Here is a 27,298-nt window from a genome sequence, read left to right on the forward strand (position 1 = left end):
ATTCCGTTGTCTCAGTACCTGTACTCTGTACAATGACAAAGTAAATATCTTTAGCACAGCTTTATTAACTGATGACATCATAGGTTGAAATTATGAAAAGGTTCTACCCTACAAGCAATCAGTATCTTGAGTATGGGCGGGACAAAAGATCAATACGACAATATATTGTCCTTCGTGCCATACGATATGCGATATGCTGGCACCAAATATTGATATTTTAATAAATAAAATAAGGCACTCTAAATAGATTTCCCTGCTCCCAGCGTGGCTACTTCACGGCTCCTCAAAGTGGCGCTCAACACATGAATGAGGGAAACTTGAACAGAAGTTAACTAGCCGGAGAGGAAGAGCTTTTCAACAGAATGGCTGACAACAGTTTGAGGAAAATAACAGATGCCCCCCAGCCACGTTTAAGTCCAAAGTCTGGACCCATAGTTGCTCTATAGTTGTGTCATTTTAATTTACAAACTAAAAACTTTGTTTTCTAACAGTTTGGACTTTCAGTAAAACAAGAGAGAAAACCTGCACTTAACCTTTTCACAGGCATTTTGTATTCATAGTTAGACTGATATCGTGATGTATCTGCCACCACCAGCCCTTAAAGACTAAATGTATTTGAGAAACCATGACCAGGCCTATTCAAAGGGATAATCTGTTTAAGTATTTGACAAAAGATGTAGGATTCAGGGTTTGAATAAAATGACACAAGTGAGACATGTTTGCTGTTACAGGGCTTATAAAGAGAACATGCACCGCTCACCAGTGGTACATTTATGCCCTCTGGTGGATTGTAATGACAGTACACAGTATCTGAAATGGAGTTTGTGTAGTGTGATTCTAATGATCCAATACTCCCTATTGGAAAACATACTAAATAAATGTAGTTCAGTCCAGACCAATTTGTCAAAATAGATTAATTCACCTGCAATTTGTACTTGGCGGTATGGCTCTGTTCTGGGGCCTCCCCGCACTTCCACATGCATACGTGGAAAGCATGAGGCAGGGAGAGCAGCAGTGCAAGATCCCCCAAAACCCCCATACCAGGCAAAACCTCCCTGCCCATCCACGAAGCCTACATGGAAAGCCATAAGCAGGGAGAGCAGCAGTAGCAGGAACCATGTTGCATTAAGAGAAGTGGATATAGCATTCATTCCAATGAAAGTTGCTCATAGCGCATGATGCAGTCATGGAGCTCTAAAATACCCGGATCTTCCGCGTTGACTGGCCCATAACAACAAGATGGACAGGCACAGTTGTTTGAGTTGTCGTAGCAACACCGCCCGTCATGAGCTTCTCTTTGTGGAAACAAGTATATACAGAGAACTCGTCGTTCATTGTCTAAAATATTCACTAACATTCATTGTTTTCATAATTTAATGCTTATCTAAATCAACGATGGATGTATTAAGAGAACCAAGGAGATGTAATCATTATGTCATGCTAGCTGTAGCCCCGGCAGTTTGTGAACAGAGACGGCAATAACGTTACATCCAGGTTACAGGCCCCACAGCATAGAACCCTTGGATCTGGAGGCGGCCCTGCCGGGCGCAGTCCTGTGGGTCTGATACACGTTCATTACTAGCTACCACTAATGTTAGCTAGCCCCGACAGCAACGTGAGCATGTCAAATCAAAGAGTAAATTATTGTCTCCTTTCATACTATTCGTAGTGCATCACAGGATTACAGTCTAAACTCTAAGGTTTAAAAACATATCTTTGAGGACAAAAAATGATTTCATACAGTCAGTTTCCTTTTTTAAAGGTGCTGTACACAACATTGCGAAATTTAGATAAACATTTAGTTTTCAAACATGACATCTGACTTCATTCTCTGCTCAGGACGCCTTTAGATGCAGTAGGATACATACTGATTGAGTATAGTATGCAGTACCCTAGTATGCGATTTCAAACACAGCCAATGTGTTTATTTTGGTCACTTACTGTATATATTGTAACCGAACAAATTGGACATGCGGAGGTGGAAGCGCTCTGTCTGCGTAGGACTACGGTGGCTGGGAGGGACAGATATGGAGGCTCAGGAGGGGTCGCTTTTATTGCTGGCTACATCAAGTTTATTTAGACACCATGCAAAATTAAACTCACCACACTGATATATTTCGGCATATTCACAACTGCTCTGTCACAGCGTGTAATGGTCGATATCAGCGACAGAGGGAGGGTGTTTTCTGTTTTGTCCAGTCTGTATTTATCTGGTGGCTGACACCGTGGAGAAAAGTCTCATAGAACTATGTGGTCTGGTATGCTGATGTGTATGAGTCCTATTAAAATTTAAGTTCAATAACTGTAACAGTAACATACTGTATCTACATTGTACTTTGGCACTGATGATAAAATATTTGGTACTGTATCTTTACTTCTTGAACATAAACAAATTCAAATTAATAACAAACACACACAAGCTGATTTTAAAAGAATCACCCATTTAATTTCCTTTTGAAAAGATAGTTGCTGTAGTAATGTTTTATATATACATATATATACATACACACACATATATCTATATATACGTATATACATACAGCGATACTCTTAAGTAGTTCATTAATTCATACAGTAATGCAAACACAACTTCCATGTTCATAAGCTTGAATAAATGCAAATTGTCGGAAAATATATATATAAAAACTGAAGCGACAGTGTTGGCATGTAAATGTAAGTGCGTCCTGTGTGTCCATCACTCCACTGAACAACACAACACCTACAGTCAAATGTCTAAATCAGATATGGCATGTACGCCTCGTTTTAGGTGCATGTTATCTTGATATTGAACAGACATAAAGGTTTACAAACAACAAAAGCAGAACCCTAAAAAAGACAAGATTAATATGTAGAGCAGCTCATCTCATTAGGTGCAGTCATCTTTCCAGGAAGAATGAAAACTTGCCGAACTTATTATATTTTTGTATAATATTTTTGTCATTTGTAAACATTTCTTGTGTAAATCTTTTTTTTTGTGTGTGTGGAATGATCAAAGAAAACAAATCTTCCACAATGTCATTTAAAACCCAATGTACAGAATGATTCAAATCATTTTAAAATTGAAAGTAAAAAAATAAAATAAAAAATAGAGCACAGCTGGTGCAGGCAGTACACCAGCAGAGTTACTGTAACAATACATCTAAGAAATGAAGTGACACACAAAAATATATGTGAACAGCAACATAAAGGTAATAATTGGAGAGTTTCACTGGGTGCATTCTAAAATAGAAACAAAAGGTCAATATTCAGAAGTCAAAACTGAATTTTAGTCAGACTTTGTAATCCTTTTGCTATTAGATACAATACTATAGAAATGAGTATGAACACTTTTTTTTGTCCAGTCAATCATTTACTTATAGAAAGGGGTGTTTAGCATAAGTAATACGTTCTAACCCATAAATCGACATTATGTCAGGAAGTAATGGAGCTCCTATAGAAACATAGTATTAAAAACAGATGTTGAAAAGATGTTGGCTGTGTCCTAATTCAGCTCTTACAATCCCAACTAAATGCCCTTGCTTGATGCAGGTCTTTGTTCAGGTGACCCTCACTAATTCATGAAGCTGGCAATACCATGTGGCATCGTGCTGCATTTATCAGTCACTGGCAAAACATCACTTGAACTGGACCAATGGAGAGAAAAAAGCCAATGTAGGGTGTATTATATAATGAAGCCATGCATCCACTGCACTCTGTTGAAATGAAATGCCAAAATACTGAAAACCAGGCCATCACTGAACCTGTTCCACTTCCCCACTGGGACTGTCTGTAGTTTACAGGCAACTTCCTGCTACTGAACTGTACCTTCATGGGCAGTGTCTTTCCAAAGATGCAACGCATATCAGCTGACCTGCTGAAAATGTAGTTGGAAGACTGACTTTTGGTTGAATACATATTTTTATGGGGTCAATAATGTTAACAATAGGAGAATCATAATTCTGAATTATAAATTGTGAATTTGGGTTTACTAATGAAAATATGCTGTTGACCACATATTGTTTGGACAACACCTGTGTTTTTATTAGTTTAAAATAGACACAACTCTGATTGGATGATTCAAATCTGCAGTTTGATCATGTCTTAAAATACAGCAAGTACCCTTAAATGCTGCAGTTGTGTTGAATATTGCACATCCACAGGAAGCAGAAGACTGTTGCAACATGCATAGGTCAGACATCCTTTACCTTTCCACTGGCCTGTAGATGTGTTACAACGTTCACAGTGACTTTGGAAGTACTGTATTAGGTTTAGCATTAGTATCAAGCCAGTATATAAAGATACATTTTCTTTTACATGTCAGCATATTGCTTGCCAATAACACTTTTGAAAAACAAGGATCAAAATATTGAGGTGTCCCAGCATTCACCGTTTTAAAATGCTTTTTCTTGTTCCCACAGAAATGCTTATTTTTAAGAAAAAATTACGAAATATATAAAATATCACTCCGGCCTTCACCTATCAGATGTCATCACCCTCTGCATAGTGACACCTTGGATCTGATTCAGCCTTCTTTCACTGGAGTTTAGATGTGTAGGAGGATTAAATTAAATGTTCTATTCTCAAAGGAAAAGTATTTATAAGCCTTTATCTCTGATGTACAGTAAACCTACTCTGTTAAGGCAAGTGGTGACCAATACGCTATGGAAAAGAATGATGGCAGATGTCTTGAAACATATATGCAAAAATGAAAAGGAAACACTGACATTTTTTGTCATTTATCATCAGCCACAAATCGTATCCAATTTATAACGAGGGACAAGAGAAACAGGATCCTTTACATAAAAACATTATTTTCATCTTCAAAGTACGTTTTGGAAATTATGTGTGATTTAAGTGCTTATCAGTCTACTACAGGTACAGTATATGGTCCATACAAACAGGTCAGGGTTCAGTCATCTCACTGTGCCATCTTGCACAATAATCAGTGGATTGAAATTATATTTGCTTTAAAAATCTTATTCATTACTGTTATCATACAGTGCCCATTTACTAAAACAATGAATAAGTGCACTTTTGAAATCTCCCTATGAATAGAAACATATCATTGCAACTACTATATTTACTTGATAACAGTTTGGGTAAAACATGCTGTCTAAATCACATAGCAGGAATATACAGTATGTCACTCACACATTGTTGTCATGGGAATCTATCGACCAATGGCATTGCAGTTTAACAGAACAGGAAGGTTATCACACTGGTATTAGCCATTCCAAGTGCTTTAAGTAGACCTACATGATGGATTTTTAACAAAGCAAGGTACTATATTACTTCATGCCCTTTCAAACAAGGCAAGCCACTGGTGAGTAAACTATAGTGATACACTGTATCGTGCCGGGATCGCCGCGTTGCCGCCGGAAATTCCACCGTATGTCCTTTTTTTTAACCAGCTTTCCGTTTTCTGAGGACTATGGTTAACTGCTCCTCAGATCTCTGCAGGGTAAATCCAGACAGCTAGCTAGACTATCTGTCCAATCTGAGTTTTCTGTTGCACGACTAAAACTACTTTTGAACGTACACATGTTCCACCAAAACAAGTTCCTTCCCGAGACTATTTAGCAGAGGCACTGTGGCTCCGTGCAGCGCTCATGACCATTGTGATTGGTTAAAAGGAATGCCAATAAACCAGAGCACGTTTTTCCCATCCCGGAATGCTGTGTGGACTAGCCAGACCCTCCTCCACAGCACTGCAGCGTTGTGGAGGAAGGTCTGGCAAAGCGAGACTAGTAAAGAAGTGACTGCTCAGGACATCAGGGCTCAGCAAAACAAACGGTAATAATGTGAGATTTCTCTGTAGCTGATGCATGATAGTCCTTGCTGTCCTGTCAGGTGTTTGCTGTATTGCTGCTCATTCCTCCTTTCGATACTGGCCATGAAGACTTACTAATAAACTTCCAATTTATGTGATGGGGGACAAAATCCAAAGTCCTCATTCTGTGCAAACATGTATTCAAAAGTCTGAAACTAATATTAGGCTTCGCAGTCTGAGTAGGACAAATACATTGGGTATCCTACAAAGTTAGAGTTGTTTTAGTCAAGCGCTTCTCACTCCCAACTCGTAAAATACTGAAGCTTGGTCAGTGTCTCTCAGCATCAGATACCGACACAAGAATCCCCCTTTAGCGTCTGTATGGAACGCACCGGGCAGAGCAGCAGCGCTGTAAGATGACGTAGTATTAAAGGGTAACTACCGTATTTTTTAACCTGGACCCTATTTTCCTATGTTTTTGTGTCTCAGTGACTGATGGGAACAACAATCTTTGAAACTGGTCCAGGATTAAGCAAGAACACTTGTTTTGCCACTGACAGACTCAGATCAATATTCTACGTGTCTGACAACATTATGGAAAGGATCCCTACAGAGATAGACCTTTAAAACCTCTTTGAGACCTTTCTGTTTAACCAGAAACAGCTCTGAAGTCACTAGAGCTAAACCCACCAGACTCCATTTAAAAAAGCAATACTTTTAGCGTGTATAGAGCCAACATATTTTCACATGTAAATCTGTAAACTGTGTGTTTATTTCAACCAAAACTAGAGTTGTGAAAAGAGTAAAGACGACCCAAAACGGCTTTTAATAGTTTTATTTTGTTTCTGTTGACTTTGAATGAAGTGTATTTTACGATGCTTAAATGACAAAGAAATGAAAGTTTTTACATGGAGTCTGGTGGGTTTAGCGAAGGCAATTTCGCGGAAGTTTTCATGTTTGGAAAGGATCTTACTCTTTAACAGAAAGGTCGACCTCCTTAGAAATCCTGTCCATAATGTTGTCAAACACTTAGAATATTAATCTGAGCCTGTCAGCGGCAAAACGAGCACTTTTGTGAACGTAAATACAAGCTGGACAATTGTCCTATTAACTCACATTGTTTCTCCGCTGTCAACTGCAGCCAACTCACTTAATACTGAACCAATGTCAAAGATTGTTGTTCCCATCAGTCACTTAGACACAGAAACATAGGAAAATAGAGTCCAGGTTGAAAAAACGGTAGTTACCCTTTAAGAGCGACAACGATAGGGAGTATTATTAAAGGCCGAAACTCGTAAGGAGGCAGGTTGGGGTGGTGGATGGATCAGGAGACCGGGGTTCATGTCCCGTTCTTGTCCCGTGTGTCACTTAAACGTACATCTTTTAACCCCACTCACCATCTTTTCCTAACCCTAACTAAGTGGTTTTACCCTGCACGTTAAAAAATGAAGCCAAGGAGATTCTGACCCAGAGCGTTAAATAGTGACGCCAAGTCAGTATTTGAGGAGTTGGGAGTGACAATGTGTCATTTTAGTACAGAATTCCCAGTTTGTGTTGCAGCTCAACAGGGACACACCAAAGGAGCAGCGGAGACTGTGCGCCGGTTATTCCCAAGATATAAATCCAATCATTATTATCAAACCGTTCTCATTAAGACTCAGGAACAGCCTGCCTGAGGAGAATCTGAATCAGTGTCCTCTTCAAAGTAAAGTTGAAAAACTCCCTTTTTTCCTCTTCAAATCCTTAATGAATTCATCATGTTGCTACAGAATATCAATATCTGATACTTAACTGCATTTTGTGAAATGTATGCTTTCACTTTACTTTCATGTTCTGCCTTTTCTGTTTTTATACTTTCAAAAAGTATTGGTCCTTTTTTGGTATTCCTATTCTTCACTGCCCTGCTATCAGTTTCAAAGCACAACCATGTGTTTCAGTATTAAATAGAAATATTATTTGACCACCTGTTCCATTCCAGATCTACAAAAGTAAAACATCAAATGTCTATTCCACCATAATATTCCCATCCATCCTAACACAGTCACAACATACTACATCATTCAAATAAAATATGCTCTGTAAATGACCTTTTAATCAAAGTTATATTTCCAATAATAAATAAGTCTGTGCTTTTGTGTCCTCTAGCAATTTAAGTAGCAAAAAATAGTGTTACATCTCCGTTGCCAATACCAGCTTTCTCCCTTCAATCATTGTCAATGCAACAGCTGGATGAGTCTACATTTAAATAATAATCATACAAAACATGAACGTCTACAGTGACTAAAACATTTTCCTCACACATCTTCAATGTCATGTCAGAGAAATAAATACAGCAATTCAAGGAAGAAATGACGATGTTAACAAACACAAAGCAAAGCTGTGTTCAGGGGATGCATAGATGCAAAATCAGACAAAACATTAAACTTCAGATGATTATTTGCTAGTTGTTGTGTGAAGGGTGTCACAGTTGGAATTCCTACTTTCCTTCCTATGTTAGCGAAATCTGCACTGCATATGCCTCCTCCAGTTTCCTGTTTGAAATTCCACACAGTGCCGATGTGGACACATAACCCCATATTTATTTAGTTTTCATTACATTTCTTTTCCTTTTTGTTCAAAATCCACAAATATACAAACATGTCCAAACACTTTGTGGAATACATTCAGGAACATTCATGTTGAGTGAAAAATGAGGCAATAACCAAACAAAAGTGAAAAAAACAAACATGAAACATATACACAATAATTATTTATGAGAGAGACTATTCATCGCCATACAGTTATCATATGTTACAACTTATAACTAGTTTCTAGCAGTCCAGACTCCCTCCCAGGGTGAAGAGTTATTATAGTTTCTCCTTTGAGGGGATCCAGATATAGGGTCCTGAATGTTCCTCTATCACCTGTTTGCAGTGGTTATAAATGTCCTCTAAGGTGTCTCCTTGAACCAGCGCTGCAAAGCAAAGGGAACTCTTTATGTACTGTGGAACTTTGCATAGAACATTTAAATCATACAGTCACAGCTGTCAAATGTTTCCAATAGACCCTGTGGACCCGCTGCCCCATGTCTAACACTAATTGACACATAGGGGCTTATTATAGTTATATACATACAATGATTCCACAATTCAATTTGACTGAGTCAATGAAAGTCAGTGGCATAGTGAAAATATTCTAAATATAGCGTACACTTAAACTGATATGGATTTTTTTAGGTGTCTAAAATAGGTTTAGCTGCTGCCCCGGTCCACAGCAGGACATTTGTTTGGCTTCTGTGTCTGTACTCCTGTCTGCTTCTCCAAACTGCCTTCTGTCTACTGCAGCTAACACACTGACTATGGAGAAGTAGCTCATACAACCACACTTCTAAAGATCTGAACTATCCCTTTTATTATCTTTATATTGGATCATTTTAATAAAAGTGAAAGTTAAGAAATGCAGGATCATAACACTAATACAAACATTTTTACACATGCTGAAATCTTCACCAACATCTTTTTAGAATCACTGTAAATTCAAATCTTCCCATGCACTTCTATGGATTATCTAACATCTAACAGGTGTTACCTTAATAATGGAAGAAGTTATCTTAAACATTAGCTTAGCTTAAACACTGACACGTCCAGTCTGCCAGCCTGGATGAATCTCTACAATAATCCTGATATTTTTGGCATCTGAGCCATGTGAGCACTGCTTCCTTACTCCTGTTCTGTGGTGAGTTGGAAGGACAGTCTTAAAATAATCGATTACCCAGCTGGCCTTGTGTGCTTATATACTGAGTTTGGGCAGTGTTGAACAGTGAGGGACAAGCTGACTAAAAATGGCTTCTTTTGTATTTGTGCTTTTATCAATATCATACCTGTGAAGAATTCACCAAACTCCTGCTCCAGCCGCAAAGCTCTGTCAAATGTCTTCCTGGCTTGTTCCTCTGTCAGTCTCTTATTCATGTCCCTGTGCAGGGGCAAAGGACACAAAACATCCCACACACATGATTCTGTGTCTAGAGTTGGGTCCATTTCCGGTGCACCAGGCTAAACCGGTTTAACTTTATGCTAACAGTTTGAACTGGTATTTGTCACCATGACACCTTCAGTCAAATTAAAAAGTATTAGTTATTAATTATACATTAGCAACCTGTGACGACGGCATCACTGCACTAAATCCAGTGGTGTAGTCTATGCAGGGGCGTAGCACAAAATTGTGGGCCCCGTAGAAAGGCATTATCTATGGGCCCCTCCCCGCATCCACAGCTATTCATTCTAGCATCTTTTTGAGCCCTCCTCACATGAGGGCCCTGGGTACTCAGTCCCCTTTTCCCCCCCAGTCCGACACCCCTGAGTCTATGTGACATCCCAATGACATCCCAATGACATGCAACGACATACTTTCCATTATATTTTTGATATCTTTTGAATTGTCACATCAGGCTAAATAAAGGTATTTCCACCGTAAATGGTGGTATAAAAGTGTATCCGAATACAGGAAATGAAGTCGTTCACACTCAAAACTTCCCTGGGGGAGGACACCCAGACCCCCCACTATGATATGCCACCCTCCCTCCCCAAAGGCAGATTCTGGCCTATATATATATATATATATATATATATATATATATATATATATATATATATATATATATATATGCTCAACACTGCTGGCAGTACTTATATATATATAAGTACTGCCAGCAGTGTTGGGCAGTAGCATTACTAGTTTAATTCATTCTCAATAGTGTTGCTGTTTTCTGAATCAAGTAGTTTTTCAGTAGCTTAACTATTTCATTGATCTGTAGACAAGCTACTGGAAGGTTCATGTGTTGTTTTTGGGGAAAGGATACGATACATGGCAGTCTTACTCCTGCTCCATCTCTTGGTCTGCTCGCCCTGTGTCTCACTCTGACTGCCTCCTCCCCTCTCTCCTGCAGACTCATTGCCAGACGCCAGCGTTACCTTAGTTCATTTTGTGACCCTTACATCTCTCACACACTAGCCTGGATGCCAGCCGAACTTAGCCCCGAGGATGGGAAGTTCGGTCTGGACTTGATCCGTTGTGGAGAAACTATGCTCGAACCAGAGCTGTTCGGACCAATCAAATTGTCAGGGCGGGCTTTATATGATGATGGACAGATGATCAACAGTAACGTAATCAACCACATCACCAAATAGCGCTTGGGTTGAATTTGTTTACAACAAAGATGGCTGCCATTGCGTCTGTTATAGAAGATATTGACAGCACATTCATTAAGGCAAGGCATCAAGGCATTTGATGATCGGAAAGATGTTTTTGCCGTCCTTCCTACGGGATACGGCAAAAGTTTAATTTATCGTATGTTATAAACAATGTATTACATGCTTATTTATAAGTGATAAATAGGAGGACTTAAAGTAAATACTTGCGAAATTCCAAAGAGTCCTTTAGTAATATAAAACTAAATGTACAGCAGGCTAGTATTTTTAAAGAGAAACATATACAGACAATATAAGACAAAATGAATACTCACATTAATGAATCCATAGACTTAGGTTTGATGAAGATGGCGATGGGATAGAGTTGTGCTACTTGTAGTCGTTTGATGGCATTTCCAGACACATCCAGAATGCAGTGTTTACCCTGAGACAGAGGCAGGACTTTACAAACCACACACACTCAACACTCTCAGCTTCTAAAATCAAAGCTGCACTATGCAAACATGTTTAAATCTTAAAATAAATCTCATATATTGCAAATCTAAACTATGTCCTAAACAGCATCAAGTAAAAGTCCAGAAAAAGATAATAGATCTTTTCTTCTTTCCTTTGGTATAGATATCACAGAGAGAAAGAACTGAACCTTGGCATTTGGACATTTAAATGTAGTGCACTTGCTTCCATGTGGGTGATTTTAGCCCTTTTTTTTGAAGCACCCCTAAACTTGACCCCGGCACCCCTAAAGAGTTGTTGTGAGCTGTGTTAATCTACTGTGAGCTAAGGAGTTCTGCTCTAGGAATATCACAGCATCGTCAAACTAAACCGAGAATCTAGATGCCGAGATCATTCAGAAGAAAATTCCGAGCCAATTTCAGAAAATCGCATAAATCTCTAATTTTAAAAAGTTATTGATACTGCATTTTGGGAACGTCTGCTTTTCTATGGATACATATCCGATTTCTTCTGTAAAACCCCCTCACCTTTGTGGTAATGGCCCTGTGGCTCAGCATTAAAAGTTTTCTTTTAGTTAGTTAGTTTAGTCTTTCTGGTTACATTATTCAGTGTTTCCCCTACTATGGTGGTCCAAAATTATGTTAAAATGCACAGTTAGCGCAGAAGAATATAATTTAAAAATTTACGTTGAAAGGGTGCCAGGCACCCCTAAAGCTCTGAACTTGGAATCGTCCCTGCATGTGGTGCAGCTTTTATTAACAGGAAAAGAGTCTCACCCCTTCAGCCACATATTTCACAGACTGGACACTCGTTCCGTACAGATTATCATTGTACTGTCCCGCCTCAATGAACTTGTGCTCTTGAATGTCCTTCTCCATCTGCTCTCTGGACATCACATAGTGGTAGTCTCGCCCGTCCACCTCGTAGTCCCTCTTGGGCCGAGTAGTATCTTTGGTGCAAGGAGGACATTTTTAACTTAGTAACTATTATGTAACAACAAGACAAGTAGACACTTCCTTTGAGATCTCTTTCAAGTCTATAAAGCACATAGCAATGCTCTTAAAGGTGCTATAAGCAGATATGAACACAGGACACAGGCACTGGTCTTTTAACTATCCCTCGTACTAACTGCAAGTCTACATCCACACTACTACTTCCACACAAGAGTTTTAGTTCCAGTAGCAGAACTAATCCCCGTCCATATTAACACGTCTGACATCACCTATCACATGACCAGTCACACACACTGGGCACGTGCGTGCAGGTGTAAACAGGAAGCAGATTGTCTGACGTTACTCTGCGTTTGAATATCACGGATGTAGAAGTTTAAAATACAGAAAATACTTTGGAAAAAGAACAACAATGGTGAAAAGAGCAGGGATTAATTAGAAACGCTGGAGTAGTGTGGACGCCAGACGTAAACGTAGCAAAATATATTTGTTTTTAAATCAAAGCGTAGAAGTGTAGATGCAGCCTAAAGCAGGAGAGGCTGCCTCCTGTATGTAGATGGAACGCCTGTCTGAGGACCTGAGAGAGGCCCTACACTGTTAAACACTTTAAAAGCAGGTTAAAAAACCTTTCATTTTACTACAATCTATGACTAGTTCCTACTGTGTGTGTGTTTGATATTTGAGATTTGTACATTTTACACAACACCTGTTGACATGCATATTGATATGTACTTGCATGTGTGTATTGTACTGTGATTATATTGTTACTTTATGTAAAGCCCATTGTGTTGCCCCATGTATGAAACATGCTATATACAGTAAATAAAGCTTGAATTTACTTTATTCAATTGTTCTAATGATTAAGTCAGTCAGCTCTGTGCTGTAACTAATCTATCCTGATCTTTTGGCAACCAGAGTTTGGTCAGTTGTTTATGGCTGAATCCACAACAAACAACTGTGGTACACATACACAAGATATCCACTCATGTTTTAGAGCTTCTCATGAAATTTGCACAAGTGAGCAAATGGGGAAACAGGACATTATTCTTTTACTTCTTTAAAGGTGCAACATGTAATATATTTACTGTATTAAATCCAAAAATGACCCCAATGCGTCTTCAGCTATTAAGGAAACATGCTAAGTTGAAATAGTATCTTTTCTGACAACAATGCTAATGCCAGTATTTTCTCCTTTTGAAATTTCCTTTCCGTTACGGAATTTCTGTTTGTGTTTTGGCCTGTGTGTTGTTATCAACGGCCCAGTTTGACAGCCAGATATACCTGTAAAAACCAAGCCCCCATGAACAGCGCCACGTCTTAAAGCAACCATGGGCTTAGTGGATAACGGTGGAATTGCACCCCTCTGGCCCAGAAAGACTTTTCACATAGACTTTGCATGGCAACAGAAACTTCTATATTTCAGCGGATAATATTTTTTGGGGTACATCAATTTACCAGCCCGAACACTTAAAGGGTCCTTGCTTAAAACGTCACGTTTTCAACATTTTTAACATTCACTAGTAGCCGAATCCAGAGTTATTAAGCTAGGCATGATGAACGTGCATAATGGACGCGAGCAGACCCGCGGGACTGAGCCCGCCCATGTCGCCCTGCTCATATGACTGTTCTCCCGAGGTCCTATAGCTGTAATAATGGATATAGCTAATGGTTGTAATTCACCATGTGTTCTATTAATACATCCATGGTATTATCTTATGATACATCCGAGGGATGTATGTATGCTGTAAAGCCTGTAACGTGGATGTAACATCATTAGCGTTTCCCAAACTGCCGTGGCTATCGGCTAGTAGCTAACATCAGCGGTAGCTAGCATGGATGTACTAAGAGAAGCAATGTTCACGAAACTGCAGGTTAACCTTAGTAGCTAGTGCTAGCTAGTAGCACGACATAATGATTACATCGCCTTGGTTGTCAAAATACATCCCTCGTTTATTTATATAAGCATGTAAACGATCAGGAACAATGAAAACACAATGTTTAACATTAGTGAATATTTTAGACAATGAAACGGCGAGTTCATGAGCTCGCCATGGATGTACCTTAATGAGAGAGAAGCTCATGAACGAGCATGTTGCTACGTTAACACAAACAAACTGTTGCTAGTGTGCATGTCCATCATGACGTCATGGGCCAGTCAACGCGGAAGATCTGAGCTCCATGATTGCTTTATGTGCTTTTGAGCACTCATTGGAATGAACGGGGCTTCCCGCCGAACGCTGTATCCAGTTCTCTTAATACATCAATGGTAAAAACGTAAACCCAGCGCGATACAGCTGTAACTTAGTACAGCCATGAAAGCAGCAAACAAACATGATCAACGGAGATAGATTCTACATGACATAAAAAACCTTAGTGTTTCTAACAGTTGCATGACCAGAGACGTAACAAGATGGAGACAGCTTAGAGCCCAAAAGGACGCAGAGTTGGCTAATTTCCTCCTGAACAGGTAAGCATTAGCTTCAGGCTAATTTATCATGGCTACAAGGGACGGGCATTTTATGTCATTTCAACATTCGTGTACTCACATTCAATTATATAGAGTACTCAAGTTAGTTACTCGCAAAAACAATTGACACACAGCCAGTGACGTGATCCTGACTGGTGCTGGCTAACGCCGCCATGCTAACGCGATGTTGGCAGCTGCAGATTGTTACATCCCGGTGTTGAATCCTCTACAGTAAAATACAGTCACACTTTACACCGTTTAGCGTTAGATATTTAGATATAGCCGTTTTTAATCCAGCTACTAGCTAGCGGTAGGCTAACGTTAGCTGCTGTTGAGTATAGTGTTAACTAGTTAGCGGTAGGCTAACGTTAGCTGCTGTTAACTAGCGTCACAAGCAACGGTGTTTGTGTTGCCTGTAACGTCTGTTTCAGAGCATCAGAAAGAAGTGCAGACATATCAGTGGCACCAGAATGAGACACCCAACCCTATTCAGGAAGAAGATTTGTGTAGTAAATGTTCCAATCAATGATCCAGGCAGCACATTCTCGTCTCCCTTCTTCATTTCACAGTCCAATGGTGGCTAGAACAGCTCCAGGTCAAACGTCAATATGGAATGGATTAACCTGCGTTATTTTTTTTAACGCGTTATTTTTTCTCAGATTAATTAATCGAAATTAACGCGTTATTTTGCAGCCCTAATATATATATATATATATATATATAATTTTAGGCCGAGAATGTGTCTGTCAGTTGGGTACAGAGCTCCGCGTGAGCACAGGCTTTTATGACTGTCAACATAGCCAGCATCTAACGTTAGCTACTTCGCTGCGCTGTGAAGTAATGTCTGGCTATGTGAGACTAGCATCTAGCTAACATTGTTGTGGATGCAGTGTTCTCAGCCTGGCAACCAATGTGAACTTTGAGTCTGGGGAGGAGGGGGCGGGGGAGACGACTCTCTCCAGTATTTTGAATTTGGACTGCAGTAACTACTTTAAACACTAGCTGTCAGTATTACATATTGCACCTTTAACTAGATAATACATGGAGGACAAGGGATTGGATTATCCACTCTTCTGCTACAAAAACTGTAATGTTCTTAGAGTTTTGGCAAATAAAGAATTCCTAATTGTACAGTGTACACAGTGTATACAATGTGCTAGAAAAGTTTGAGCAAATTTCACTGGATATCTTTTAAGAGAAGAATAAAGCTGATAATTAATTGTTCTACAAAGGTAAAAAGTGCACTATTATCTGATGAAACAAATAAATAACACCAGTGACCATTATTCTACACAGACAGTGATTCCTAAAGGATAAAAGGAGTGTAGGTATTTAGGGGGACAAATTATTTCAAGACTCACTTTCTAAACAAAGGATGGATGGAAGAATGAACTCAGCATAGCCACTCACTTACCTTGGTGCCCTGAACTGTTAGCAGCTTTATATGGTTTGAAAGGTATATTGAAATAAAAGAGATGAGTAAATCAAAACATGCAAAACAAAAACTGCTTTGGCTTATAAAGCACACATCACATGCAAAGAGGAGTGAGGTGTCTTGTTAAGATTAAGTCAAAATGGAGTTACATGTTTGAACTGGGATCACACACACACACACACACACACACACACACACACACACACACACACACACACACACACACACAGAGACACACAAATCAGTACTTAAGCAGTATCTTAAGCTGATACTACACTATGGCAGCGTTACATGAAGTTTCATGAGCAGCTTTCTCTTACAAAACATTTATAAAAAGATTTACATCCACAGTGAACCAAAAACAGTACAATCCAATTCATGGTGTTAGAGAAAAAGGTTCCAGCGATAAATAAGCGGCATTCAAAAATGTCTTCCTTTGCACTGTGTGTGTGTGTGTGTGTGTGTGTGTGTGTGTGTGTGTGTGTGTGTGTGAGAAAGCGGCCGGTAATGAGACTGAAAAGGTTGGTCTGATTAATAATAATGATCCGTGTGGGCTTCAGCTTCTGAAATCACCATCCTCACAGTTTAACAGTTTATCTGTCAAATTTCAGTTCACCTTTGAGAGCCTCCAGCTGCTGACTGAAATCTGAGGAGAAACACTCCATCCATCAGCTGAGAATAAGAAAATGTGTCCACTACACTGAAATTGGCAGGAGATTTTATATTTTTCTTCAATCTTCCAATATATTCATAACACATCCACCCCAAAACACTGGAAAAAAGGAACACTAGTGAACTTTATCGTTTATTTCAAGCCTTGTAATATTAATATGACATCCATGTCAGGACTTATCCGACATATCTGATTGGATAACAATATTTTTTTTAAATGTGATTTAAAATTGATTGTAGCTTATAAACATATATACACACTGTGAAACTAGAGGTCTATATCTGTGGACACATTTTTAGTTTACACCTGTTTCACTCTTTAGATCAGGCATGTCCAAAGTCTGACCCGGGGGCCAATCACAGCACGCGGCCAGATTTCATACAGCCCGCAGCCTCGGTTTGTGAAAGACAAGAGCAAGAGTCATATGTTGTAAGCTTAAATGTTAACAAACTTTGCATTATGCATAATAAGTCATGTTTAAAATGAACATGAGGTTAAGATGTTTATCAACTTCAAGTTGAAGGTATTCCATACAGTATGTTCGGTTATCTGACTACAGATGTAAAAGTAAGGCAGATTTTTTTTAATTATTTTTTTTTAGATTTGTTCACGCCTGGGTGGGGTTGATTTGGTTACATTGCCATTTAAAAAAAAAAAAAAGATAACTGTGACAGTGAAAATAAAAATTGTTATAGATCAGTGCATTTGTAAATAACTTTTATTGTTAAAAAAAATGTCAGAATGGACCATTGGCCCCCGGGCATCTTCCCATTATCAAATCTGGCATTCTTTAAAAAAAGTTTGGACACTATTGCTTTAGATGAATGGCTTTAGGTGCCACTATACTGTATCTGTAATTAGTTTTAATAAGGAGGTGCAAGGGAGCTTTTCGATTTGATTTGAATGTGGCATAGAAAAGTCATGTCACCATGAAAACCAATTCATTCAGGTATTAAAGACAAAAAGTTAAATAATTGTCATTTAACACATGTTTTGATTTAATTATAACACAGTAAAGGTGTACTTTGTGAAATGCATATAACAATGTGTATTGTATTTCACTTTATTACTATGTTCGATTTGTTTTATTTCGGCATTTTAAATCTTCCGTAGGCCAAAAGCCATCAGTGATTCAAAATGAAATAGGCAGTACAAGACTGATGGGATGAGTGGGTCATGGTCATGACTGATTAACACATCAGACAATGATTTCACCATTTCTACTCATTGTGAGTACCACATCGTGCCATGCTACATGATGTAATAGCATGAACACAAGCTTTAATTTGACATATTTTTGTTTCATTGCTCTATTCCCATTAACTACTTACGTGGCACACAAGAGCCAAACTTGTCTGGGAATTCTGATATCAGATCATCATTGATTCTGTCCTTCATCGGTCCCAGGATTATGATGGGTCTGGCATAATTAACTGGAAGGAAAAAACAAAGACTGACTGCATTTCCTAAACATTTCTTTCATAGACAACACATAAGCAACATTGACTGTTTGTTACGCATGAAAGTAAATCTTATTCCATCATTGTGTTCAGGGGAGCTTTAGTTCTTGTTTGAGTGCAAAGATGCATTACAAGATATCTGTAAATACACATATAATGGAAATATGAAAACGTAAGGGTAGCCAAATATGGACAATAATGGACCAAAGCCAGTGTCATTCCTGCAGAGTATTGCAGTACACAGCATCATGGGTGATAAAAGCAAACTACAAACAGCTAGTTCATATAAATCACTATATATTATGTTTAAATGTACTATACAACAGTATCCTGCAAACTCTTCAGGAACCTTCAATGCAAAGCTACCGTAACATGAAGGTGACAATTGCATGAACTCTAAATGACACAGCTAATGTATTTACAAAAATACTATATAAATACTATATTTATATCCTAACATTATTAAGGATAATGTTGATTCAGATATGCTCTTTTCATTTGTTGTCTTCACTAAATGCAGCCTTGTGGTCATTTCCATATAATCAAGTATGTCACGACCTCTCTCTCAAAATAAACACTTGATATTAACAGATCTGTTCCAGAGCATCACATGAGCAGAGCCATGCCCCCAAACTAAAATACATTTTGCTGGAATAACTGGTTGAAACCGTGATGTGAGTGTCCTGACTGACAGTGAGCAATGCTAGACTCAAGCGTATTAACACACTGTGGTTCAATGTTGAGGGCCAGCTTTGATGACACATTTAAAGAAGTGACAACTTACTTTCTTGCCGCATCACAGGTTCATATGAGAGAATCACATCCTCTTGACTCCCTGGGGGGCAGGGGTACATAGTACAGCATGTTATTATATCTTTAGACAAATACTCATTACTGACATAAACAACATGCCATATTTGGCCAAAAGCCACAAGCACGGCAGCATATGTCACAGAACATGTCACTGTTAGTTTTGGTCTGTCCTACTGATGATCTACAGTATATAAAAGTCGACTTGTGGCCCTGGTGACATACAAAATGTATCTATACAGCTCATGCTAAATAAATTATTCACATAATAATCTGTCATTTCAAATAGAACCAAATAATTATAAACATTTTCATCCACTTTTAAATTAATTTGCTTTGATATTTTGACCTCAAGTTTAGTATCTCCCACTTCTCCAGCTTCCCAACTAAATACATTTAGGAGCTCAGGAAACTTGATACAATATGGCATAAAACATATTTAAAGATACCTGGCTGGTGAACAGTTACCTGATGTGTTTGTAACTTCACGTATACATGCATTTAGCAAATGATTTGACTTTTTGTTGGATAAATGTGATGTTCTACCTCCGCTCATGATGTTGTTAATTGCAGTTCATACGGTTTCAATGAGAAATGCTAATATTAGGTTATTTGAAAAGCACTTGTAAAAAACATTTTCTCAATCTGCATCAAACACAACATTAAAATAAAAAAATTATAATTTCTAAAGTATTTAACCTGCACAAGAAAATCCTGATATAACCCTGATTAGTGGGTAAGGGCTCCTGATTCCAAATGAATCCGTTCACTGAAATCAATATGACAGTATAAGCCTGTATCCCAAATGACTGAGACGTTTACACATTGCAAATAACTTACAAAACCAACAGACATTATTGTGACGTGCTCCAAAACTCGGCTTCAAACGAACATGCTCACATGCAAAGACAAAAACACTTTAGTTGTTTATGCCAGTGTCATGCAAACATGCATGAAACATAATCAACATGTTAGGAAAGGCGTCAGTAAAGGGTGCAATTATAAAAGAAATGTTAAGTCTGCTCAGCATGCCAGTATAGGTTTGGGAGGCTCCAGTACATGATAATCCTGCAGCTGGTCTGCAGTAACAGTGCTGCTTCACCCAGACACACATACTTTAATTCAATTCACTTCAATTTTATTTATAGTATCAAATCATAACAAGAGTTATCTCAGGACACTTTACAGATAGAGTAGGTCTAGACCACACTCTATCATTTACATGACTTAATACCATACACCACTGTCTGAGGTTTCTGCCTAAAAGGCACTAAATGCTGGCTCGTGGGAAATTGTTGGGTCTTTGTAAATGAGTGTGGTCTAGACCTACTCTATCTGTAAAGTGTCCTGAGATAATTCTTGTTATGATTTGATACTATAAATAAAATTGAATTGAATTGAACAGACAGACAGGTTGTTATCATACTATATAAAGCTGGAAAAAAATCTAACTTCAATCAGCCACTTTACGTTTATTATTTATTATAATAATAAAACAAATCATCTTATCCTCTTGTGCCTGAGTCAAAAGATCAATCCTGGTTCACAAAAAAAAAAGGAGGTAAATCCATAAGAACATGACTTTTATTTCTTGTGATTATTATATTTATAAACAATAGTTTGTAAGCCTTTATGTCAGCCCTTGTGACAAGCTATTTGACATGGGAAGTAGCACCTTTACCATAAAACAGACCCAACAGAGGAGACAAAAACCTAAATGCCTTCCACATCTTGATTTTAGTGAACCTGCTTTACCTCTTGTACATATGTTACACTGCAAACTGAGAAGCAACACTAATCCAACAAACGCAGCATGCAACAGTGCAGGCAAGAGGAACACGTTCAAACAGGACACGTGACCAGGAGGGCCTTCCTGTGGGGGGGGTCGTGGGAAACAGAGATGAGGAATCATTCCTGGACCAACTTACTGAATGTCTTTGTCCCATACCCATCATCACCTATCCCCAGGATATCCTATTGGCCGTCCAAAGAGAGCCAGAACAGAAGAAAGAGAGGAGGAAGGACAGCCGCAACGTGAGCAAAAGGTTGGAGGCAGTGACAGGAAGGAGGTGCAGACCCACAGATCTGCCTCTGTCCAGACACTAAACAGCCAGCAGGGGGGGCCAGTCACATACTAACATGTAGCCTGGTTGAAACTGAGCCTGAATTATCTCTGAAGGGAAACTGGGTCGTACAATATCACCATATGAGGACGTGTCACAGGGAAAATGAACAGCATTGACTTGGCTTCTCTCCTGCTGACTGATCAGCATCTGAGCCAGAACGTCTCTGACTGGGGTCCAACACAAAGAGAAAGAAAACAAAGACGACAGGAAATGTTGATGAGAGGAAGCTTGAAAGGCCTCCTTGAAGAGTCTATCCCTGATGTCCACCTGTGTGTCCCCTACCAGCCCTACAACCTACACTGACTCTCCGCATGGAAGTATGCGTGTGTCTGTGGGCTTACTTACGGTCTGAATCACTGCCATCCTGCTCACCCTCTTTGTTCTTGTAGAATGGGAACTTTCGTGTGAAGATGAAATTCTTTTTACGTTTGTCATAGAATGACTGTGAAGGGAGAGAAAGCATGGGAGCAAACAGGTATATCTGTCACGTTCATGCACACAAAACAGCTGCTTGCAGAAAGTGGGACGTCAAGAAGTTCTCACGGTGAAAACTGAATGTATCTGTTCCTCCCAGATTGTTTTCACTCTACTATAATACTGGAACTAATAAAATGTACATTTTTGATCCAAGTAGGTTACAGGTGTTTAACATCCTCATTATAATGATGATGTGTTCTATTTCCAGTTAGAAAATCATTTTAAAGCTGAAACAAAACCACCAAAACAATAATCACCAGCAATTTTGATAAAAGACCAGCTGCTAAAATGTGAGGAATTGCTGCTTTTCTCTGATTTATATGATTGCAAATGTAATAACATTGGGTTTTGGACTGTTGATCTGACAAAAGGAGCTGATGTAACTAACATATTATGACCTGAAGAATAGATTAGTCAGAAGTGAAAATAACCGTTAGATGCATCCCTAAAGAATTTGATATACAATATCTGAATAGTTGCTTTTCTCCTCCAAAGATGGATTTACTGTAAATAAAGGCATGAGATTTGTTTTATCATCTTGTGATTTAATTGTAGATAATTTAGGTAGCTAATACAACAAAATAATATAAATATATCGATCATTTTATTGAAAGATACATTGTCTCAAGTCTATTCACAGAGCAGAGTAAATGCTATTTGAGTGTTGATACTTTTGGCAAAGGAAACCATGAGTTTTTTTTAACCAATTTAAAACATGGGAATTCAGTTGTTGCAGGAGATGGTAAACAAACAAACGCAAACCATTTATTTTCCACAGTAGATCAACACACGTTATTCTTACTCCAAGCTTCTTCCCTTGAACACCTCCGCTCTTCACTCTTCACACACTACGCTCCGATCTGCACACTGCTGTTTACCTTTTCCTGCTACAACTCAATTCCCACGGGACTTCAGTGCGAGACTAGAGCTAGCCTACAGTAATGCTATCACTGTGCAAGCCACAGGCATCATTTGGACCGTTTCCATGTCGTTACATAGTCACTGATATGGTCATAACCACTACAGTGCTCAATTACCTCTTTTTGAGGGGGAAATAAACTTTAAGTTTTCGTCGCGAAGGCGTGACCTCCGTGATCGACTCTTCTAGGCTTTCAGTGAAGCGACCGATGGAAAGAGAGGTAGGTGACAGTACAAACTTTTAATGGTTTCTAAAATTGAAATGGTTTCTTCACAATGTCTGAGTTGAAAACGCATCTTGTTGTCACGTAAGGGCCCTGTTCATGTTGTAAAGACATTTTAATTGCATTTTGTGTCAAGGCACAAAGGAACTCTTTAGAACATGCCCCCACAACTGGCATTTTAGCTAACTGGGAGCTCTGGCTCTGGCTGCAGCAACTCCAGTTTGCTGGCACCGATTTTGGTCGTTTTTTTTTCCTATCGACAGTACTCGGAGACATCTAGCGATCAAGATTCAGGTAAAAATCGGTCGGAATTCTCCTTAAACTCTCATGTTCAGTGGTATATAATCAGTACAGAAACTTTACAGAATCTGTAAAACTGGAGCATAAGAGCATAGAGCTCCATCATCTACAGCAGGAGTGTGAGTGAAACAACCGCCTTCATTCTGGGAATGAGCAGTGGTGGAAGAAGTATTCAGATCCTTTACTTCAGTAAAAGTACTAATACCACACTGTCAGAATACTCTGTTACAAGTAAAAGTCCTGCATTGAAAAAGTTACTTATGTAAAGGTATGTAAGTATCATCAGGGAAATGTACTTAAAGTATTGAAAGTAAACGTACTCAATACAGAAAAATCCTCACATTTTACAAACTGGAAACGATCCAAACAGTTCTGTCAATCAACTAAGTGTTTAATCATCTAATCATTTCAGCTGGACTTGTAGGCCTGTACATTGTTGTGTAGTTTAACTTATAATAAAACATCAGATTTTATAAACTACGTGTGTTTTGTGTGCAGAAATCTTAATGTGTAAAGTAACTAGTAACTAAAGCTGTAACAGATGAATGTAGTGGAGTAAAAAGTACAATATTTCTCTCTGAAATGTAACGGAGGAGAAGTAGAAAGTGGCACGAAAAGAAAAGACTCAAGCAAAGTACAAGTACTTCAACATTTGGACTGAAGTACAGTACTGGAGGAAATGTACTTAGTTACTTTCCACCACTGGGAATGATACTGTAGCTCAGAGTACTTCTTGATGTGCCACAGTTGCATCAGAGGCATTTAAAGTAAAAGCAAGGTGTGAAAGTTACTGAGATCATGCTATGAGAGAGTAACATAACTGTGGTTTGGACATAGAAAAGATTGTCATCAGCACACAAAAAAACATGCAGTGATGGAAAGAAAAGATGGAACGGAAGAGGATGAGGCTTCAAATAATGAATATAATGTTCACATTATCATTTGAAGACAAAACACCGCTGCTGATGACTAATATTCACACAGCTACAGTTTTGAGGGCTCCATGTGGTCTCATGCTCGAGTGTAGTAAAGGCACAGACTTCCCTCTAAAGTTCATGTTTGTTACTTACTAAACATCTTGTTTATACAGTAGATATGTTGGAAGGTGACCATTTTACACCTGCTTGTGGTTTTTAACTTAAAAGCTGGTAAAATATACTTGCATTTTTAATATAGTTGTATACATGAAATAGTATATGTAAAAAGTGAAACATGAACTTAAAAACGTAAGTATAAAATGTACTGGAGCAGAACATTTGACAATTTCAAGGTCAAAATCAATAACAGATAATCCAACTCTTATATTGCTTTTTTTTCCTTTTATAGGGGCTGTATTAAACAGACACCGACTCATTTAGCTGTCATAAATAAGCATACATGGTTACACTTTACTTGAAGGTATCAACATAAGAGTGACATGACACTGTCATGAACGTGTCATAAACATTATAAACAAGTCATAAACGTTTATGACATAACACTTCTGTCATTAAGTGTTTTGTCATGACAAGTTAGGGTTAGCGTTAGGGTTAGGGTTCATGTGTCATGACTGTGTCATGTGTTCATGATAGTGTCATGTCACTTTTATGTAGATACCTTCAAGTAAAGTGTTAGCGCATACATTAACACTAGAAATTAGTTGTTTTTGGTCATTACGTGATTTTTAGAAAAATGGTTTCTTTGATGGAAGTGTAGATGAAGACACACATACACATGATGACACTGGCTGATGTGTTCTATTGAATCAATGAAATATATCTAACTTGTCAGACTAAGCTAGGCAGGGACATCAATCTGCAGTGAGAACCAAGAACCAACATCTGACAATGCAAATGATGACGCAGTTTCTCTACGTTTGGTTACACAGGAATCCATACAGTCACTGTGAAGATTTCAAGATTAAGTTATATCTGAGCGACACCATACATCGTCATCACTGTGGTAATATAAAGTGCCACTTTGCAGACCTCAGACAGGTACTCACCCCTTTTGAATCAAATAACCCTGGCTTGGCATTGAACTTCACAGTCTTTAGACGTGCTCGCTCTTTCCTTTCCACCCTGCCAAGCAAAAAACAGCCATGTCAGCCGTTAACCACAGAGACACGCTGACACCACGCTGAGCTGCACAAGGTTCTGGAAACTCTGGGTGAGGACAAGTCTCAAACACTAGTACTCTGGGTGTCAAACTATGTGTGTTGATGAATAACAATATGATGTCAATGAGCTGTCTAATAATATATGCGTTTGCATGTATGTACTGGGTTCATCTTTAACACAGGTGTGTGGAATTAGACTGCGTATTGATTTGGCTCATTGTGTGTCAAGACATCCTAATGAAGACAAGTGTGCTGATATGCATTGGTGAATTTTTATAATGGACCAGCCTTGATGGTGTGTGTCCGTTGTCAGTGCCATTTTCCCTGCTTCCCATTCATATCTATGGGAGCCGTGCACTGCATTCTGGTAGTGTCGTGGGGCGTCGAGTTGCCCGCTCCCTATTTGCATAAAGGTGAATCCAGCCAACGTTATGCAAATGAGGAACGGCCGGCTTCCGTGAACTATTTTCGTAAAATACGAGATCATATTCCAAACGAGCCGCCATAATGGTACGTTTTGAAATTCGGGAGCAGCCAGCGCCACGTGAGGCGTTCGTCCAATCAGCTGCAGCCATCGCGGTTGTAGGAGGGTGTAGACTGTTTATTTGCTGTCATTGGTCAGTGAAGAGAAACTGGTGGCAAGCTCACTAGCGTGCAATGCTGGGAAGCTGGCCGATCCCATCCGTGAAAACAACGCCTATATGGACACGTACCATAAGGCGTGTTCACACCAAATGGCGCAATGTTGCGACGCAAATATTTTATTTGGCCTTGGTGTGAACAAGCTATTATACCTAAACGACAGAATAGGGCGATTGCCAATGACCCCAAAACAACATGACTGTACTGTATTAAATGTTGTGAAACGGCCACACGGTAACCATTTTAACACGGGACCGAGGTGGCAGTTTTAATCATGTGACAGTAACATGTGACTGTTCTGTTTTATGTTGTTAAACAGTTTAGGCAACACAACTACATGGTTAGGTTTTATGGAATTAACCTATGTGGTTAGGCTTTTGTGGAACAAAACTTCATGGCTAAGTTTAGGTAACAAAAAAACTTGATTATGGTTATGAAAACATCATGGATTGGCTTAAAATGAGTCATGGATGTAACTATGTTACAGATTTACGTCACAAATTTGGTAAATTTAAAAACGTAAATATGGGTCGTTATCAGGGGTTGGGTTGGTTGGGTTTGCATATGGGCAGGAATTCAAAAACGAGGCTCCACCGGCTCCAAAATTACAAGATGGCAGCGAAGAATTACAAAAAGTGGAGACGCATCGTCCATCTTTATACACGGTCTATAAGTGTTATAAGCTGCTTACACAATCAACCTATAGGGCCGTTTTCTGGTTGAGGGTGGTATGTACTAACCCATATTTAGTAATGGACTTTTTATTTTTAGTTATCCCCTTGAGTTTCTGGAAATGGATTTCTAATGCCACACACTAGCAATGGATGAGGACATATTTTTTTCCTTTCTTAAATCATTATTTTTTCCCTCTCTTTCTTTATAGAGGAATGTCCATGAGTTGTGTTTCAAAAGATATTCCCTCCATCTCAATCACGGACAAACTGATCAGGAAGGCTGGCTCCGTTATTGGCTGCAAACTGTTATCCTTCATGGGTAACCCAGAACCACCCTCTCCCGACCACACTGGTCCAACAGAGAAGCACCTTCTCTCAAAGACTCCGACAGCTTCGATGTCGCACGGACCGCTACACAAAATCATTCCTGCCACATTCCATAAAACTGTACAACAATTCACAGCTGTGTGTAAGATAACTATCTCATTACCACACACACATTACAATATTGCAGTATTGTGCTACTTGCACACTGGTTACTTCATATTTAATATATACATATTTAATTTTGTTATATATACTATGTATGTAGGTTGTACATTTTATTCTACACTTGTATATACATGTTCATTTTTTTCATCCCTCTAAGTATATTT

At 38.8% G+C, this 27,298-nt stretch overlaps 1 protein-coding gene across 7 annotated transcripts in view; it reads right to left on the minus strand.

Moving 5' to 3' along the window:
* Positions 1-8,371: 8,371 nt before the first annotated feature.
* dlg2 (discs, large homolog 2 (Drosophila)) overlaps positions 8,372-27,298 on the minus strand; it is a 240,286-nt gene continuing 221,359 nt past the window's right edge. For all 7 annotated transcript variants that reach the window (XM_078266799.1, XM_078266800.1, XM_078266798.1 and 4 more), the window contains 8 exons: positions 25,213-25,288; positions 21,655-21,751; positions 19,158-19,208; positions 18,245-18,346; positions 12,165-12,337; positions 11,250-11,359; positions 9,609-9,700; positions 8,372-8,702 (listed from right to left, as the gene is read on the minus strand). In XM_078266799.1, coding sequence (XP_078122925.1) covers positions 8,596-8,702; positions 9,609-9,700; positions 11,250-11,359; positions 12,165-12,337; positions 18,245-18,346; positions 19,158-19,208; positions 21,655-21,751; positions 25,213-25,288 — 808 coding nt within the window. In that variant the 3' untranslated portion in view covers positions 8,372-8,595. The remainder of the gene's footprint in view (positions 8,703-9,608; positions 9,701-11,249; positions 11,360-12,164; positions 12,338-18,244; positions 18,347-19,157; positions 19,209-21,654; positions 21,752-25,212; positions 25,289-27,298) is intronic.

Source organism: Sander vitreus, chromosome 13 (assembly GCF_031162955.1).
Source record: "Sander vitreus isolate 19-12246 chromosome 13, sanVit1, whole genome shotgun sequence".
In the NCBI taxonomy this organism is placed as follows: Eukaryota; Metazoa; Chordata; class Actinopteri; order Perciformes; family Percidae; genus Sander; species Sander vitreus.